At 41.4% G+C, this 18,595-nt stretch overlaps 1 protein-coding gene across 14 annotated transcripts in view; it reads left to right on the top strand.

The window, feature by feature from the left end:
* Window positions 1–18,595, top strand: part of TENM3 (teneurin transmembrane protein 3) — a 2,605,219-nt gene that overhangs the window by 2,165,846 nt on the left and 420,778 nt on the right. For 10 of the 14 annotated variants that reach the window (XM_084760481.1, XM_084760480.1, XM_084760467.1 and 7 more), the window contains one exon: window positions 10,984–11,262. The exons of 3 other annotated variants lie outside the window; for them this stretch is intronic. In XM_084760481.1, coding sequence (XP_084616607.1) covers window positions 10,984–11,262 — 279 coding nt within the window. The remainder of the gene's footprint in view (window positions 1–10,983; window positions 11,263–18,595) is intronic. One more of the 14 variants, XM_084760472.1, reaches the window with a different exon arrangement.

The raw sequence follows: 18,595 nt of genomic DNA, 5'->3' as shown, positions 1-18,595 counted from the left end.
GCCATATTTGATTTGGGCTTGGGATGGCTGTTTTTCTTACAGCACATACGGCGTCTGCTGTGGGTTGGTGAGTTTTACTGTATATGAAACTTTCTTAAACAGTAATCTCAAAACTAAACCAAAAGTAGGCACAGTCAAGCATGGATAATTCAATGTGGCACGTTTGGGGTTTATCGCTTCCCTCTCATCCCGCTTCAGCCGGGGTGAGATTCCATTTGGTGCTGGGTGCAGTCACGTGGTCTCCACTGAGCTATAACCACAATCCTCACTTAAAAAACAACCTCAGATGCTGTTGCCCCACAAAGGCTCTGTCGAGTAAAAAACATTTTGCACATTACAATAATAACACACATGACATTTCCTGGATTAGGCTGTGAGAATTCAGAGGTGGTGGCACATCACTGGGAACTTGCGTTTCAGATCTTTCCTTAGCTTCCAAGTAGAAAAAGTCCTTCAAGCACTTAGCAATTGGTGACTAGTGGGTGAAGGCTGTTGACTATTACATTACTAAAATGTTAAGTAATGTTTAAATGCTTCTGTATAGTATATGTTCCAGATAGATGAAAAGAATTGAATTCAGATTTCTTAAAAATATAGGACAGGAAGGTTATACATATAATTTTAGAATGTCACAACTAGCGTTGGGCAGATATAAAAATAGGATTAATAACTCCTTTAATTAAAATACTAATTACGTGAGGCTGTCAAGATGGTTCAGTGGGTAAAAGCACTTGCTGCCAAGTCGGAAGGCATGAGCTTGATTCCTGGGAATCACATGGAGGAAGGAGAGAACCGATAATTGTAAGTTGCCCTTTGACCTCCACATGCACAGACCATACCCACACTGTGACATGCATGTACCTGCATGTGCACTTGTATGTGTAGTCACACACACACACACACACATACAAATAAATAAACAGAAATAATAATAATAGTAATAACATGTACGTGTCTCTGAACCATTTTAGCCCTGGCTCTGGGAATAAAATGGAAAAATACTTCTCATGTTCTTCTTACTTTTATTTTGTTTATTTGTGTATTTTTAGAGTCCGAAAATATATTAAGCTCTCAGACATGTTGGCAATTGTCAGAGGAAGATTCAAGAGCCAAGAGGAAAGCACTTTTAATTTTAAAGACTGAGATTTGGTTTAGGCTTGGATGCCATTATAGTGAATAATGGGAACCGATCCTAGACTTCAAAAGAAATACGAGCATATGGTCCTACCATTTAGCACTTAATGCCGCTCTGAGTCTCCAGTCAGACCCCAGACTCCCCATTTCCCCAGTGCTCCCCCTTACCTCTGTCAGCACACAAAAATGAAAAGAATCCCAGGGCCCTGCCTCGTGTTTTCTGTTATACCAGGACTAAGGAAATTTAGCTCTGTGTGTGTGTGTGTGTGTGTGTGTGTGTGTGTGTGTGTGTGTGTGTGTCTCGAAAATTGGGTTTTATAAAAAGAGACAAAAACCTGAGGCATTAATCAGATCTACCAGGCTAATTACTGCAACTCCAAAGTTTATTACTTTTAAATATTAACTGCTTGAAATGATTCATTTGGAGATCAAATGATTAATCCTTCGCAGTCGCTATGAATGTCAGCGGCAGGATTAAAGGCTTTAGATGGTCATGTTTGCTCAACCTTAAATTTCTCTACTAAAGACAGCGAGTTAAGTAGGCCCCCGGTTTATCACTGTTTCAAGTTAGTGTTTTCCCTCTTAGCTCCTTCTTTTAGCTCCCCTACCTACCTGATTGTTAACTCATTTTGGCTAAGCACGCAAGCTCTTCTTTCAGGCTTGGCGGTCAAGCAGCTTTGTAGATTACTTAGCAGAAGGTGCTAGCAGATAGATGTAGCTTAGAGGCCTCCTCAGGACACAGTGGGAGTAATCCTTTTCCCCTGCCTTGGCCTTTATGGGTCTGATGCCTTGAGCCCACGGGCTTACTGCTGAACTTGTATCCGGTTCCTTGCCACGTTGCCAATTTTGGGCACACAATGTGAAGCTCCGTGGTGCCGCTTCAGTCACAATTATTAAACACCTGCTGCTTCGTGCCAAACCACGGGCATACGGAGACCAGCACCTCCCACAGTCTGCCTATCAGATACCAGAAGAAATGTTGTTTGGGGGTGTTATCCTCCTCAGGCCCTCGGGTCGTTCTAATGGCATTATTAAGAAGTGAAACAGCAAACTCAAATTTGCAGAATACCTCTTGATAAGGGAAATAGCGTTGCTTTAAGTGCAAACGGTTGCTAAAGTCAGTCTCTCAAGGTTGTGTGCATGAGGCCTAACTGAGGATTGAGAGTCGTTCTTTCTTTAAAGTCAGTGGACTCACAACCCAGGCTTTCTCATTTGTTCCACCAAACCTTCCATTCAGTAGGCATATAAGTCCCATCCCCCTGGAAACCTCACACATCTAAAAAAAAATTTTTTTTTAAAGTGATATTCTGTTTTTTTCTTCTTGAGGAAGTCCCTGGGGGTTTTCGATTCTGACCCACCTCAGCAAATCCACCTTGCTGAGCACCTCGAATTCCTGTGGACAGAGGGACCCTCTGTGGCTGCATGCAAGATGATTGTAGAGAGGACAGCCCAAGCAGTGGTTCCCCCTCAAGCTTCCTAAGGCTGTGACCCTTTAATCCAACAGTTCCTCGTGTTGTGGTGACCCCCCCCAACCATAACACTATTTTATTGCTACTTCGTAACTGTAATTTTGCTACTGTTATGAATCGTAATGTAAATATCCAATATGCAGGATATCTAAAATGCAACTCCTATGAAAGGGTCATTTGAAACGTTCCCGTCCCCCCCCCCCATGGGGTTGTGACCCACAGGTTGAGAAACGCTGCGACAGAGGCTTCCATTGGACCTGTGTTTGTAGTAATGACTGTGGAGCATGGAAGGCATTGTCAGTGTTCTCTCGAAACTCAAGAATATCAGTGAGGGAGAGAAAGATACCTACTTTTTTTTTTCATCCATAATGGCATATCGAATTCTCCTCAATGATGACTTGCCTGCGAAACCTGAAAGTCACACGCGGTATTGGTGAATCACAGTTGTGACAGACATATCTGTGAGGACATTTCCAGAGAAGATAAACTGAGAGAGGAAGGCATGCCCTTGATGGGCAGTACCATCCCCTAGGCTGATGGCCCAGTGGAATAAAAGGAGGAAAGGAGGAAAGTTAGTTTATTATTGATATTCCTCTTTTGTCTGCTTCCTGGCCCTTCCTGGCATAAGCTTCTCTCTTCTCCCATGAAAGACTGATTGATCTGAACCGTGAGCTGAAATAAATACATAAAAGTTTGAAACACTTGGAGTATAGCTCCGTGACAGAGCAGTTGCTGAACATGTTTGAAGTTCCAGGGATTCAATGGCCAGTACCAAAGTAAAATAAATTTCTACGCCATATTTTAGGATAGGCATGCTGCTCAACAGGTGGCAATTTTGACATAAAAAAATTAAGCATAAAGGAGGAAAAAATGTGTGTGTGTGTTTCTATGACTGTGTTATCATCTTTCATTTTGTGAACACACCTAACAGTGGAGCCCTGGTTAGCAGGCTCAGGTGCTGATTCTACCAGCACCTGATAGGAAACTGTAGTTTTGGACCGCTGAAAGAATGTCATCCCATGCCTGAGAACAAATAATGCCATTCGAGCTCACAACAACCAAGGGAAATCACACAAGATTGTAATAGATCATTTTATTTCTGTGTTATAGTCACACGGATCAGTCTGTCCCTGTTTCATATTTGACTTATGGTTGTTACTTTGGAAAAACGGATTTTTATTCTCTTCAAAGATGATGCCCGTATGAAGAAGGAAAACATACACCACTTCATTTCTTTAGAGCAGGAAGGAGTCATGGGACACGACTTTTCCTAGAGAAGGTGGTTTTTGAATCAGAACTATTAAAAAGCAAATTGACAAAATTCTTTTTTGAAGATGTTTTGATTCTTTTCCCCCTTTGGTTTTAGGTATTGAGATGGTAACCGTAGGGGGCGGGGGGAGGTGCTTCAACCCTATTCTGTTTTGTTGTCTTCTGTTTTGTTGTTTGTGAGCAATCCCTTCTAAGTGGACCATCATGAGTTATATATATATCCTTCTCTTTATTCATGCTTAAAATACAAGCATGTATCTGTTGGCTGGGTCTCTCTTCCTTAGTTTCCCAATGGGTAAAATCATACCATACCCGCTGTTGTGCAACTGACACTTTCAACACAAAAACAATATATGCATGGCTTTCCTCCAGATCTGAAGATATAAGTCCAAGTTTCTGGTTTAAATTAGCCATACAATGTTCCATAGCGGATACATGCATCTCGCTCAGGCCGTTACTCCCTAGTAAATGTTTGTTTGGGTTATTTACATTTTACATGCACGCTATAGTCAACGTTTCTTTTCGTGTACATTTAGGATGAAGTGACTTTGTGCAGCATGTGGTTATTAATATAAGTTATCTGGCTGGAGAATGTTTGTAATTTCAACGGGAAGGCATTTTCTAGACAAAGGGATCTAGAATGAAGTATGAATAGAGTCTCATAGCCTGAACCGCTTTCGGGAAAGAACAGTGATTCTGGGTTTCCTCTGGAAGTCAGGACCAATGGCCTGTATCCCAAAGACTCCCTGCAAATTGTAGACCCTGCTTAGAGTGTGCTGTGCTAGGGGAGGAACTGATAGTGAAGAGTGCTGGTGAAAATGTGAACTTGGGGCCCTCGTACTCGGAAGATGGGAGTAACACAGTACGCCTTCCATGGAGAGCATCCCCAGAAAGTCAAGCATCTAGCTATGCTGTGGCTCAGCACCCCCTCTCTTAGTTGTACATCCAGGAGAGACAAAGACATACACACACGAAACCTTGTGTACAAACATCCCTAGTGGTATTTTCATAGTAACTCCCAAATAGAAACAACTCAACTGCCCACTGACTGACGAATGGATGATGTGTGACAGATGATGTGTCCGTACATTGTAAAATTCAGATATAAGAAGGAATGAATTTCTGATACAGTCTAAATGTGGGGTTGGTTTTTTTTTTTTTTTGGTCTTTGTTTTTTAATTTTTCAATTTTTGCCTTTATTTATGTGCACACACGTGTGTGTGTGTGTGTGTGTGTGTGTGTGTGTGTGTGTGTGTGTGTGTATGTGTGTGTGTGTTCATGGGCACACATTGCTAAGGTATGAATGTGGACACTTTGACAGAGGACAACTTGTGGGCATTGGTGCTCTCCTATACCACCTTGGGGTGCATTGATGGGAGTCAGGTCAAGCTGGAGGAAATGGCCTTTAACCCTGAGCCATGTCACAAGCCCAGGTTTGAACTTGAAAAAATTTGGTGCTCAGTGAAGCTGGCCACTCGCAGAAGAGCACACACTGTAGGCTCCTCTCTGAAATGTTTCAAATCAGCCTCTGCACATATTGGAAGTTCATTAGTGGTCTCTGAGGGATAGCGGAGGGAGGACACGAGCAGAAAATGTGAGATAGCTGATAATTATGTCATCTTTTATGGTGATGATAAGAGCATGAGAAAATTGATTGTGGTCATAGTTGCAGAATAACTGTGAACCTCCTAAAATGTATTGAATTGAGCACTTTAAATGCACGCATTGCATGGGCTGAGAATCGTACATGGTACCTCCTCAGAGCTTATTATTACATGTAGCTCAGTCGGACGACAGCTTATCTAACATGCATTAAGCCCTGAGTCCAGTACCCACCACCAAATATAAGTCATTTATTGCACAGCTGTAAAGCCAGTGTTTGGATACAGGAAGGCAGGAAGATCAAAGTTCAAGGTTCACCTGTATCGGGAGGTTTTCCTGCTTGCCCCAGGCATAACGCCTCTAGGCTATCCTCTGTCTCATAACGTAATAGCCCATTTATATTAGTCTACATTCTGCCACATAGCTGGTTACCTGGGCTTAGGTAGTCTGTTCTCCTCACATCTGGCCAGCTGAATTCTCTTGCCTGTCTCTAGCCCAGAATCCCACTGCCTACCGGATGTCCCACCTTCCATTTCCTGCCTCAGCTATAGGCCACAGGTTTTTTTAATTGACAGGTGCTTCGGCCATACAATACACGCGATATTCCTTCTACTGTCACCCTCAGTATGGAACTATGGTGAGTTCTAGCCTAACCCAGGCTCTATGATAACCTGTTTTAAAACACACACTGCAAAATAAACACAAACAAACGAACAAGGGGAGAGAGAGAGAGAGAGAGAGAGAGAGAGAGAGAGAGAGAGAGAGAGAGAGAGAGAGAGAGAGGGAGGATAAATGTCACTTTGTGCCTCTTGTTTTCATATAGTATTTTAAAATGTCTCTCTTAGGAAAATCTCTCCCTTCTAATTACTTCAAAAGATAGGAAGACAGGCTGTATAGCCAATCCATTTTCCTGATTTCCCTCATTTATTTGTGGCATAAGTGCTATACTGCCATGTTTGAAGTATTTATTCTTATACCAGCCTGTCTACTTTGTCACATATACAAATTCCTTTTTTTAAACAATATAAACTTATTTTAAAGTGATGCAACCTGCCTTGCTTGTATTTATTCAATCTTTTCCTGTATAGATTTTTCAGTTTATGAGTATCATAAAACAGAATTGCCTAATCTAATCCAAGCTAATGTTGCATTTTAATCACAGTGCATTCCGCCCTCAGGTATACTTTGTTCTTGCTACAATTTATTGTTTTGGTCCTGTTTCAAATTGTACTAGGGAGATCGGCTGTTGGCCCTAGCTGATCAAGGTTACCAGAAGAATCCAACATGCAGCAGACAAAAATAAATACTTACTTGCCAATTTTAGACAAGCAATTAATATAAAAGAGTGTGAAGGGCAAAAAGAGAAACTAAATTAATGGTATTAGAACTACTGCAAAGAACGTAAAGCTAGTTCACGTGGAGCTGGAGCTGATTCAACACACAGCTCACAAGTGTTTATCTTGCACGGAGCGGTCTCAGGTGGCCCCCCATGTGTCCACTTCTCTCTGTCTTAGGTGGCCCCCCATGTGTCCACTTCTCTCTGTCTTAGGTGGCCCCCCATGTTTTCACTTCTCTCTGTCTTAGGTGGCCCCCCTATGTGTCCACTTCTCTCTGTCTTAAGTGGCCCCCCTATGTGTCCACTTCTCTCTGTTGCCTCCCCCACTCCTTCCCTAAGACAAAGCCAGCTCAACACAACTGCCTCAGCTCCTTTGTCTCTACCAGCTGTCTCCTCTCAGGCAGGAACTTTTCTTCTCTTGGCCTCCTCTACCCCAAGGGTAATCACATTGAAGCAGAAGGTCCTAAAAATCAGTAACGCCTAACCAGAAGAAGAAGAAGGAGAAGGAAAAGGAGAAGAAGAAGACGGAGAAGAAGAAGATGGAGAAGAAGAAGAAGAAGAAGAAGAAGAAGAGGAAGAAGAAGAAGAAGAAGAAGAAGAAGAAGAAGAGGAAGAGGAAGAAGAAGAAGAGGAAGAAGAAGAGGAAGAAGAAGAAGGAGAAGGAGAAGAAGAAGAAGAAGAAGAAGAAGAAGAAGAAGAAGAAGAAGAAGAAGAAGAAGAAGAAGAAGAAGAAGAATCAATAGCAGTAGAATCCAAAGCCTGGGGCTGGAGAGGTGGCTCAGAGGTTAAGAGCGCTGGCTGCTCATCCAGAGGTCCTGAGTTCAATTCCCAGCAACCGCATGGTGGCTCACAACCATCTATAATGAGATTTGATGCCCTCTTCTGGCCTGCAGGTGTACATGTAGGGAGAGCAGTGTGTACATAATAAATAAAAACATCTTTAAAAAAAAAAAAAAGAATCCGTCTGCCGTGAAGCGCTTTGTAATGATGGCAGACTACTCAAGCGAACACCAGCTTTGCTGGTGATGTGGCTGTTTGTGAATGATTTGAAAATGAATGCTTAAATTATATGTCCCTCTATAATTATGCCATTTGCCAGTACGTTTTTAGGGATTTCTCACATTTACATAAACCATCCTTCCCCTTCTTTAGCGCGTGCACCTTCACGTGCTGCACCACTGAGCACATCTCTGGTCCAGAAACCATCACCTAGGTCAAATCATGAACACCCCGACACCCCGACACCCCGACAGATGTGAACAATGGTAGCAAAGAGACGCTAGTGGAACTCGTGGGTGGCTTTAATGTAGATGCATCTGAAGTCAAGTTCTCTGTCCTTCTAGAAACAAAATAATAATAATAATAATAAACTTTTTAGCTCAGTGGAATAAATCAAGCAGTGGTGTCTGCTATTGTTTTTGCTTTGTAGTTTAAATTTTAGAGCTAGCCCTAAAGAGATTTGAGTTCTCGTGAGTCACTGACTGCAGAGGGTCACATAGTTCTGGGGTTTGGGTTGTGTGTGTTTCCATGAGGATAATGTGTGGGATACTTAGCTGCAAAGCGAGCTCTGTTTACATATCTGGAGAGCAATTAAGGACTGCAGCGTTCTGCTTTCTTTCCATGTAGTTTTCCTAACAAGGTGACAGTAGTGTGAAAAGTCATTAACTTGGAGAATGTTTCCAGTTATAGTCAGGGAAGTATAGATTTCTAGTTTTGGTTTGTTATTGCTGTTGTTGTTTTGGAATATAGATACTTCCCAGGACAGGAGAGACAGTTGAAGGGTACGATCATATATATTCCCCCCGCCCCTCTAAAATTTACTTTGGAAAATCTATATGTTTGATGGCAATGCGTAAGTGTGGTAGCACTCTTGGCCCACTTTAAAAGTGACCAGTAGATAACAATAAGGGAATTCTTCCTTCCGTAGCCCATCCATTTCCTCTCGCCCTGTTTTGATTGTGTTTCCTAGGTGAGGGCCACATGACTTCTTCTTTTTTTTTTTTTTATTTATTCTTGTTACATCTCAATGGTTATCCCATCCCTTGTATCCTCCCATTCTTCGCTCCCTCCCATTTTCCCCTTATTCCCCTCCCCTATGACTGTTCCTGAGGGGGATTTCCTCCCCCTGTATATGCTCATAGGGTATCAAGTCTCTTCTTGGTAACCTGCTGTCCTTCCTCTGAGTGCCACCAGGTCTCCCCATCCAGGGGACGTGGTCAAATATGAGGCACCAGAGTTCATGTGAAAGTCAGTCCCCACAAACACAGACAATTCCGTATCAGGCCACCAGCTCGCCACCTTCACCCAGTCTGTGGAGAAGAGGCCTTCATTTTTCTCTTCTCCCTTTTCTTTTTTCTTTTTCTTTTTTCCCTCTTCCATGCTGGTTTTGATTCCAATGCTTATTCACATCTCTCTGATAAGCACAGTTTGATTCTAGCTAATTGTAGCAGCCGACTTTCATTATTTATGAGTGTCATTGTCAGAATCATTCGGAAGTCTGACTGAGATAAAGCTGATTCCAAATTGTGATATGACCACAGCAACAAAACAATTAACCACACTAGTCTAAATGTGCTGGGCCTGGAGGGGGCTAATATCTTTACAACCAAATATTTACTATATTGTGTCTTATGTTTGATTTATTGCCTAGAAGAATCAACATGCCATTTTATCACAAATAATTTATAAGTACCCTCTCCTAAAAAATATAATGTAGGCTTCTCATAACAGCAAATTAACTTTAAAATATTCATGTAGATCCATAAGATGGAAGTAGGAAAATTAAGACCATGTGTCAAATAAATACCTAATATTCATAAAAGATTTGCTAAAGAAGTGGTGTTTAAATCAGTATTTCCTACTACTCTTCTCTATATGTGTTTGATTCCAGAGGTGCCTATATATGGGACCCTCTCATAGGCAAGATGTAAAAATGGGAGAGCCTTATACACACACTCTACAAACATGTTTCAAATACTTTTCATCCATAGTGTCATAAAATACCAAAATTCCAAAAGCAGACAGAAGGCGGGACGCGTCATTAATACTAACGGTCCTTCTGCAGTGTCACCTAATTTAAACACTTTTGCTTTAAGTGATTGCAGTGTCGTGAGTTTTATTATGCTCAATTTATTAGTAAAGGCTCGCAGAGTTCACGGCCATTTATTTTCAGAGAGCTTGATTGTGTCATTAATTTTTAAAAACATATCACTCCCACTTTCTTTCTAGAGTGCACTGTACTTGAAAAACTTGGTTCATTTTGGTCAATACAGATGTCCGGGTCTATCTTAACTCAAAACATCCAGAAAGTCATAGATATGCAATAAATGGTGGTCAATTTCAAGTTATCACACTGTGAGTGTTGATTACACACACGTACATACACATACCCTTGCATATACATACATGAAGATGTACACACACAGATCTGCATTCACACATGTATACCCATACATACGTGTGCATGAGCGCATTCATACACGTAAAAATATACACACATATACACATTCACATGCACCCACACATATACGTGCGTGCTCACACACACACACACTACACTCAGGCACACAGACATATACACATGCATACATGCACACATCCAGGGGCATGCACAGGTACACACACACACACACATGCACAGACACATTTATATTGCTTTCTAAGTTAAGGTGGGAAGATACAATTAAAATGATCAAACGCCTGTTGCTGCTTAAGCAGTGACTTCCTCCTGAGATAAACTTTATTCTCACCCGATGAAGTGACCCATAATTAGGGGGAAAATTCCATAGTTTAGGATCAAAACCAGGACAGACGGCCATTTCTGTTGCTTCACCATCTGCTAAGCCAAGTTCTACCATCGGAGACCAGTTCTTCCCTCTGTGTTGAGTTTTCATGGCCAAGCCGTGAACCCATCTCTGGAGGGGCTTGTGGGTTTAACAAAAGGGATCTGAGCTGAAGCCTCCTCCCAGCCCACTGGGCCTCCTCCCTTCCCATAACTCCATCCACTTGACCATATGCCATGCAAAGCTGTTGCAAACACCTGGTGCTGATGTGGGTAAAGCCTGGACAATTGAGCGTTTCTTTCAGGGAGGTTTTCTTTTTTGAAAGAAAAAGAAACTAAACCGCAGGAATCATATACTCACTAGTTGTTATCTCTCTTTCCCCCCTAATTAGGACAGAATTTTACCCTAAGGCAGTTAGGAGTGTGTGAATCCGCAACTCGAAGAGGAGCGGCATTCTGTGCGGAAATGGGGCTCCCTCACAGAGGTTACTCCATCAGTGCAGGGTCAGATGCGGATACGGAAAACGAAGCAGTGATGTCCCCAGAGCATGCCATGAGACTGTGGGGCAGGGGGGTCAAATCGGGCCGCAGTTCCTGCCTGTCCAGCCGGTCCAACTCAGCCCTCACCCTGACGGACACGGAGCACGAGAACAAGTCGGACAGCGACAGCGGTAAGTGCCACTGTTTACTTTACAATGCTGGCATTTGGTGCTTCTGTGTTATAGTTGACTGTGACTCATGTTTTTCCTTCCGTTCTCTCTCTCTCTCTCTCTCTCTCTCTCTCTCTCTCTCTCTCTCTCTCTCTCTCTCTCTTCTTTCTTTTCTTTTTGTATTAATGTAATAGAGCCCAAGAAAATACTTGTGAATGGTGTGGGGACTTTCCCCCTAGTGGGAGGAGAAGTGGATCAATATTTGATGTCAAATTATTAAATTCTGCAAACACTGTGATGCGTTAGCTAGTTTTGTAAAACAGTTTAGTGTACGTTGTGTGAGTGGGGAGAAAAGATTAAGTCTGACTTATATTGGATCAAGTCACCTGTTACCCTACTATGGAATAGGAAAACAGTGTTGATAAAGTTTCCCTGGAGCCAGTTTGCAATCAAAGATGTTTTTGTAGATTTCTCTTGAAGGTATCTCAAAGGCATTGCAGAATCTTAGAATGGGTGAATGAGCACACAGAATAGTTTATTAACAGCGCTCAAGTGATTGAAAAACAAATTTGATCATGCTTTAAACTTACTAGCTGATGAGGGCAATTGAAATCTTGGTAAAGAGTGGGATGCGGCCTTTGATGTCCTTGGGAACTGGATTACTGTGCAATTAAGGCTACATACAAAAACTGGGATTTGGGGATGCCTAAATAGCAGCTTTGCATGGTCCTTAAAAATGTCATTATTTTAAAAATGTCATTATAAAGTACTGGCACTCTGTCATCCTGTTGCCAGTGTTGGGTAATAATATGAAAATAATTTATATGCAATAATAAATTGAAAAGAAAGCTTAATTTTCTTTTAGCCAGCACTGCTTCTAAGAAGAATTGGAACATCAGCAGTAACACAGAGAAAATAATAATAAAAAAAAACTCTTCCTTGGTTTTTAATATTAAGAGATTGCTTCTCCTTTAGACTGTTATCAATGTAGTATCTATCCTATGCATCAAACAGCAAAGAGAAAATTAAAACAGAAGATTTGCATGAAATTTGAAAAGAAAGATGATCGTTTATTAATAATATTTCACCTTTATAATTTATTGAGCAACGTTGTCAGCTTTGCTCTGTAACAGGAGAGCAGATCTGCGGTTAGTTCTCAGTGTGTCTTAGGGCTCCCTCCTGCTTGCGAGGCATTTCCTTGCTATTCCTGGGGTGGGAAAGTTTAATTTAAATCACTGGAAACAATTTATTTTGTGTGGAATATTCTAATGCATTAAACCAAAGTCAACATAAATTAGCAACAGGCACCCAGGATCTTCATGTTAGAAGTGTGAGTCCTTGGTGGAGTCTGGCTTTTAGTCCAACCCCATAATAGAAAGCAAGGATGGTTCTTTTTCACAAAAATGAGCCTAAGAATCATGCTGCCCAAATTTCTGCCAGCCAATCCATTCTCCTCAGGACAGTCCGTATTAATATCAGTGTTCATAGTGGATTCAGAAGTCACTAACCTTAAATGCTCACAGCTTGGAATAAATACTGCCTCGTGCCCTTCACATGATATTCTTTTAGCAATGACAGGTGCATATTAAGATATTGCATTTGCCCTCTCATTTTCACAATCACATAACAAAATATTACATAAGAGAAAGGAGGAGACTGCATGTAGTAATACATTTGGTTCCCATAACCTGCACCATAGCCCATCCATACCCTTACCTATTAAATCTTTCCCACTGGACCAACTTGAGCTTCTTCACTCCAAATCTTAATAGCATAACTTTTCAAATTTTATATTAGCAAAGTACATATTAACTTTCTTATTCTTAATTATGTACCATGACAAATTTCCAAATATGTACCACTTCCCCTCCCTCCCATGACCCCAGAATGCTTGGCAGACTTGGCAAACCTCAGTTCTCAGTTTGAGATTTCCGACTGGCTGTGAAGACAAGAGAAAGCCGTGTGCGTGCCTCACACACTGCCCGCCTGCGCTTGCCTTGGTATTGTTGCCTAGAGGGGAATGGGTTTCTTTGGCATGCTCACATGCCTTGTGCTGAGAACGGAAGTAAAGAAGCAGTGTACCCTTCATTCTGTCTAGTGGCAGCTGGTGACCAACATCCAGAGCCTCGCCTTGAAACTCTGGACATTTGGGCAGCATTTGGTGAGAGCAGAGAAGAAAGTGTCAAAGGCAATATGTTTTAAGTTGGGCGTTGATGGTTTAAAACTTATGCTTACTCTTTCCTCAAGATTTGGTTGTGGTTATTTTTTTTTTTAAACAACATTTTGATGGTCTGAGAATCCTCAGTGACGCTGCTTTGAGAAAGGAAACAAGAGGGAGTGAACTGACGCTGTCGCCATGGCTGCTGGCCGCTTCATGTGTTTCATATGTGTATCCATAATGGTATTTTAGATGATCTTATTTGTTCTGGAATTTCAGTGATTACTCGGAAGGAGCAAAAATTCAGTAATTAATTACATTTATCTTTAAGGGAACATCCTTTTCTTCTGGTGTGTAGTAAAATCAAACAAGGGTGATATAGACTTTTGTATCGAATTTTTAAAATATGCTTTTTTTTTCCTTCTTGGCTACTTTAAGGTAAGAGTTACAATTTGGAGTTATGTACAGGTCCTTTAAACTTTGTATTATTTTATTTCATGTGTTTTGCATACATGTATGTCTGTGAATCATGTGTGTGCCTGGTACCTGTAGAAGGCAGAAGAGGGCATTGGATTCCCTGTAAGTGGAGTTACAGATGGCTATGAGTCACTATGTGGGTGCTGGGAATCAAACTTGAGTCCTCTGGAAAAGCACCCAATGCTCTTAACCATGGAACCATCTCTCCAGCCTTAGGCAGGTCCTCTTATTCCATTTATAAATAATATCTTCAAAACTGTATTTTTTACTTTCACAACTAACTTTAGTCAAACATATCTACTATAAAATTTCAAAAACAACTCCATTCAGCTCTCCTCAGGTATTTTAATTTACTCTAACATTGACAGAATTTGGATCTTCTAGTCACATTTAGTTGATTCCTCAGTTAAGCATTGTCTAATTTTATACATTTTTGTACTGGCTTGAGGTGTCAAGCAAAGTTGTAATTGCAAGTGTGTGTGTGTGTGTGTGTGTGTGTGTGTGTGTGTGTTACTCTACAATAGGAAGATTAAAACAAGGAAGACTTAAGTATAATAATGAATCAGAATGACACTGAGGACCCAGACACAGCCGTGTTTTCATTGAATTTAACATGGGACTTTGCACTGCCCATTTTCATAGTTGGAAACACGGTGAATGATGCTGTTTTCCCAGGGAAAACATGTTTGCTCAACATTTGTACAACTATGCAAGCTGAATGCCTCACGTTCCAGTATAACTTCAAAGGAAAGCTTAGCCACCAAAGGGGAACAGATTTCATTCATTTGTTGGCAAAGAGGCCAACAGCTCACATTATGAGGCGCTGGAGCCACTGCGATGCTGATGTGATTTTGATGGCTGGGGCATCCTGCGAGAGTGAAAGACTGTTCGGAGCATGACACACGCCTCATGTTAGAAGAGATAGCAGAGATTCACAACGAGTGATCGACTGTGTGGAAGTCCTATCTTGACATTACCGCTCTCTGTGGTCACAGTCCTTGCCCTATGTCAATTGCCTTGCATATTGGCAAATGGCGGGTGATGGTGATTTCGGACCCCTTATTAACAGCCACTCCAGCAAGCATGCCCTTAAAATGTTACCAAGCAAGTGAGATGGGCACCTGGTTTTTTTGTTTTTTGTTTTTTTTCATTTTAGGCTTCTTTCCTTTCTCTGATGGGTGGCTGAAAGACCCCTGACCTCATTCCCACTATCCAAGTAGGCAAGTCATCTGATATTATTTCTGAATATCTATCTAAATGTCAGGACCAAAGGACTTCACAGTGTTTTCGCCATATCCATCTTTATGCCTTAAAAAAAAAATGCCCTCGTGTGCATGGTTTCCCAGCAGTAGTCACAGGTCCTGTATTTCATCCCGGTCAGCTAGCAGTGTGGCGTGGGGAAAGCTGCCTGAGTGAAGACCTTAGCCATCAGTGTACGGATTGTCACATCTGCCCCTGCTCCATCCCTGACCGCTGATGTCTGAGTTACTCACAGTCCTGGCTTTTCTACCCTGGCTGCTATGTGGTCAGCTGAACTGCAGTGGTTTGTTGGAGGCTCCCTAATCTCACTCCTTCTTGTCCTGTCTATCTCTTAGTGCTCCTGGGAGGAGGGGGTGATCTTTGACCTAAGGACAACCTTCAGTGTCAGGCAGCCCAGGGGGAGTTGGCCCCTGCTTTCCGCCTCATCGTGATTCAGGGCCTTGGGAATCTTCATGGAAGGTTTGTTATTGGCCCCTGGGCCTCCCAGTTCTTGGACCTGGGGCAAGTCACTTAACCTTTTTGTGCTATGGTGTCTACCTGGGTAAAATACAAGTAAGAGTGAGCAAGCAGTACACAGCTCATATGGGCTGTGTACTTGGGCTTAAATGAGTGAATGCCATGGTCAGAAGAGGACCTGGCTATAAGTGTGTTCTGTTTTGTTGTTGTTGTTGTTTGGGTTTTTTGTTTTGTTTTGTTTTGTTTGTTTTTTGTAGAGATGGAAAATAATATCCTTGAGTGTTGATGAGACTTAAATGAAATGAGCAATATCAATTATCTGCCTAGCTTCGGCCCACAGACAATGCTCCTCCCCTCTCTCCTCCCCGCTTCCAATCTACCTCTCCCGTACCCCGCCGCCCCGACCCTGTATACAGTAGTCAAGCATGATCTGGTAAGGAGAGAGAACACTTGTGGTCTCCTCTAACGATCTGCACAGTCTGTCATTTCTGTCACCGTTTATTGACTCTTCCATTTTCCTTCGAAACCCCACATCCTTTTCAATTTACTGTAATTAAACGAATGCACATTGAGTTGTGCTGATAATTAGTCTGATGGCTGTACACTTCAAAGACTTCAGCCTGCTCCCTTCTCCTCCTGGCCAAAGGAAATTTCAAAAGCAGTGTTTCCCTCAAAGGCATGTTACTTAGACAGCCAGTCAATTAAGAGACCATTTAACTGACGCTCATCAGTTCACACAATAAAATAAATCCTTCCCATAAGACTTTCTTTCTCACCTGGAGTCTTAGCAGCGCGCCTGTTGAAGGACCCTTCTAAAGCCACACTAATTGTGTGTGATACTGAAGGATTAAAGGCTAAGTGGACGCACAACAAGGGTGTAACGTTAAAGCAGGGTCTATTTGTTTATGCAGAAGATACTTGCTGTGCACAGCTAAAAAAAAAAAACTACGATTCGAGGAAATGGGTATTATTAAAAAGTCAGATTTCTATATGGAAAGAGAAAGTCTAAAAGTTACTTTCTCACATACTCTGGTGCCTCACCTTTGACCATGTCCCCTGGAGGGGGAGACCTGGTGGCACTCAGAGGAAGGACAGCAGGGTATCAAAAAAAAAAAAGTTGAGTTACTGAACCCTTCTTGGCCTTTTGGCTAAGATGAAGTGTGAAAGTTGAGTTACTGTACTTTAAGATGAAAAATAGGTGTGTCCGCTAAGCTGATTTGATAAACCATCAGCCTAGCTAGACAAGTAGGCATATAGACATGCCTACCCACATCCATCCTTCAACAGAGAACCTGAGGTACTTTGCCATCTAAATCACCGTCCGTGGCCAAATAGGTTCTCTAGTAGCCTAGGCAAGAGAAATGGCCTCTTTTTGAACAGATGTATGTAGGTAAGAGAGAGGAAATAGGAGGACCTAAAAGCTATTCAATGACCAATTCAGTTTTAAGAGTTTGGGAGAAACTACTAGTGGCATTGCAGTAGCCTGGGATGCGATGAGTGACAGAGACGCCCTTAGCAAATAAGGGATAGCATTTGGATTTTCTGAAGCTAAATTCAAAGGCAGATGCAGGTTTTGTTCACTAGACTGATTCCATTCCTCAGTCTTTACCCACAAGCATCCCTTGGGGAAAAAAAATTGGTTGTAAGACTTAGGGTAGAATTCGCTTGCTGTATGAAATAGGTGCTGTTTTCGGTGTTATTTTAATTGTGTGAGATTCTGTTACACATACGAAGTTATAGCTTGAATGTGGATTCCATTAGGGGCCCTCTTCTGCAGTGTAGTGGTCAATTCTGGAATACTCTACCACTGGAAATTCTGTTTTGTGTTTTATGTCACTGCTCTAGTATGTCACACACACCTAATGGAGTAATGTGAGGTGCTTACTAAATCAAGCCCAGAGTTAGGGTGCTTTGCCAAATACAGTCAAATTGTCTCTAATACACGAAATAATTGAATTTCCTGGGTATATATACGTTTATAATTTCAATTTCAGTTTACCATGCTATGACTAAAAGCTATGATTTTTTCATTTAAGGATGAATGACCTTGCTTCATGGGTGAGTGTAAGTTACTCTTAAATGAAAAAGTATTGGTTTAAGTAAAATTTTAAAATATTCCAGGTGTGGTGGTACACACCTTTAATCTAAGTACTTGGGAGGCAGAGGCAGGTAGCGCTTTCTCTCTCTCTCTCTCTCTCTCTCTCTCTCTCTCTCTCTCTCTCTCTCTCTCACACACACACACACACACACACACACACACACACACACACACACACACACTGGAATTATAAAGACGTTATAATTGCTATTACTTAAATATTTGCATGCACTTATATATCTCCATTCTATGGATGTTTTTTCAGAAAATATTTTTGTGACTCATTATATAGATCTTTCCATTTCTAATAACTCATCTTATATTCTACACAGTTTTGTTAAAAATTATATAGGAATTAAGCTCCCCATCTTTAAATCTAGAACCTTCTTATGGTGGCAGAGATAAAGTCAAAGGGAAGCACACTGTGCACATATCAAAACTGATGATGTATGCTATTTTGATTTTTGAATGTGTTTTTGATATCCTTGAGAAATCCCAGTGGTAGTAGTGAAATTGTTTTAATTAATGAATTCAGCGGCAGTGAGTGCTGAATCAGGTTTATGGGTATAATTATCACTGAAATAGAAAAAATAAATGTGAGCATCATAGAACCTCGCTTTATTTGCCATTTTGAGTGTAGTCAAGTGTTTGAAGAGCAGCTAACTACTTTTTGTGTGTATGTGTGCTATTTAAAGAATAATCTTCTCAAGGCAGGGCATAGTAATTCTGTTTATTAATATCACAGACACGCAATATTATATGTGAAAATCTCGTACGTTTATGGTGAAGGGTCTGGATGATCTAGTTTTACTAAATTGCAATTTCCTGAAATGCACTGGTTGATTCGAGATGGTTTTTCTGTAATGAGCAGTCTGTACATAAAATAAATGTAATAAGCACTTGGA

The sequence above is a fragment of the Acomys minous genome, assembly GCF_964271855.1.
Source record: "Acomys minous genome assembly, chromosome: 15".
In the NCBI taxonomy this organism is placed as follows: domain Eukaryota; kingdom Metazoa; phylum Chordata; class Mammalia; order Rodentia; family Muridae; genus Acomys; species Acomys minous.
Note: the sequence above shows the minus strand (reverse complement) of the source record. Positions and strands in the feature narration are given on the sequence as shown.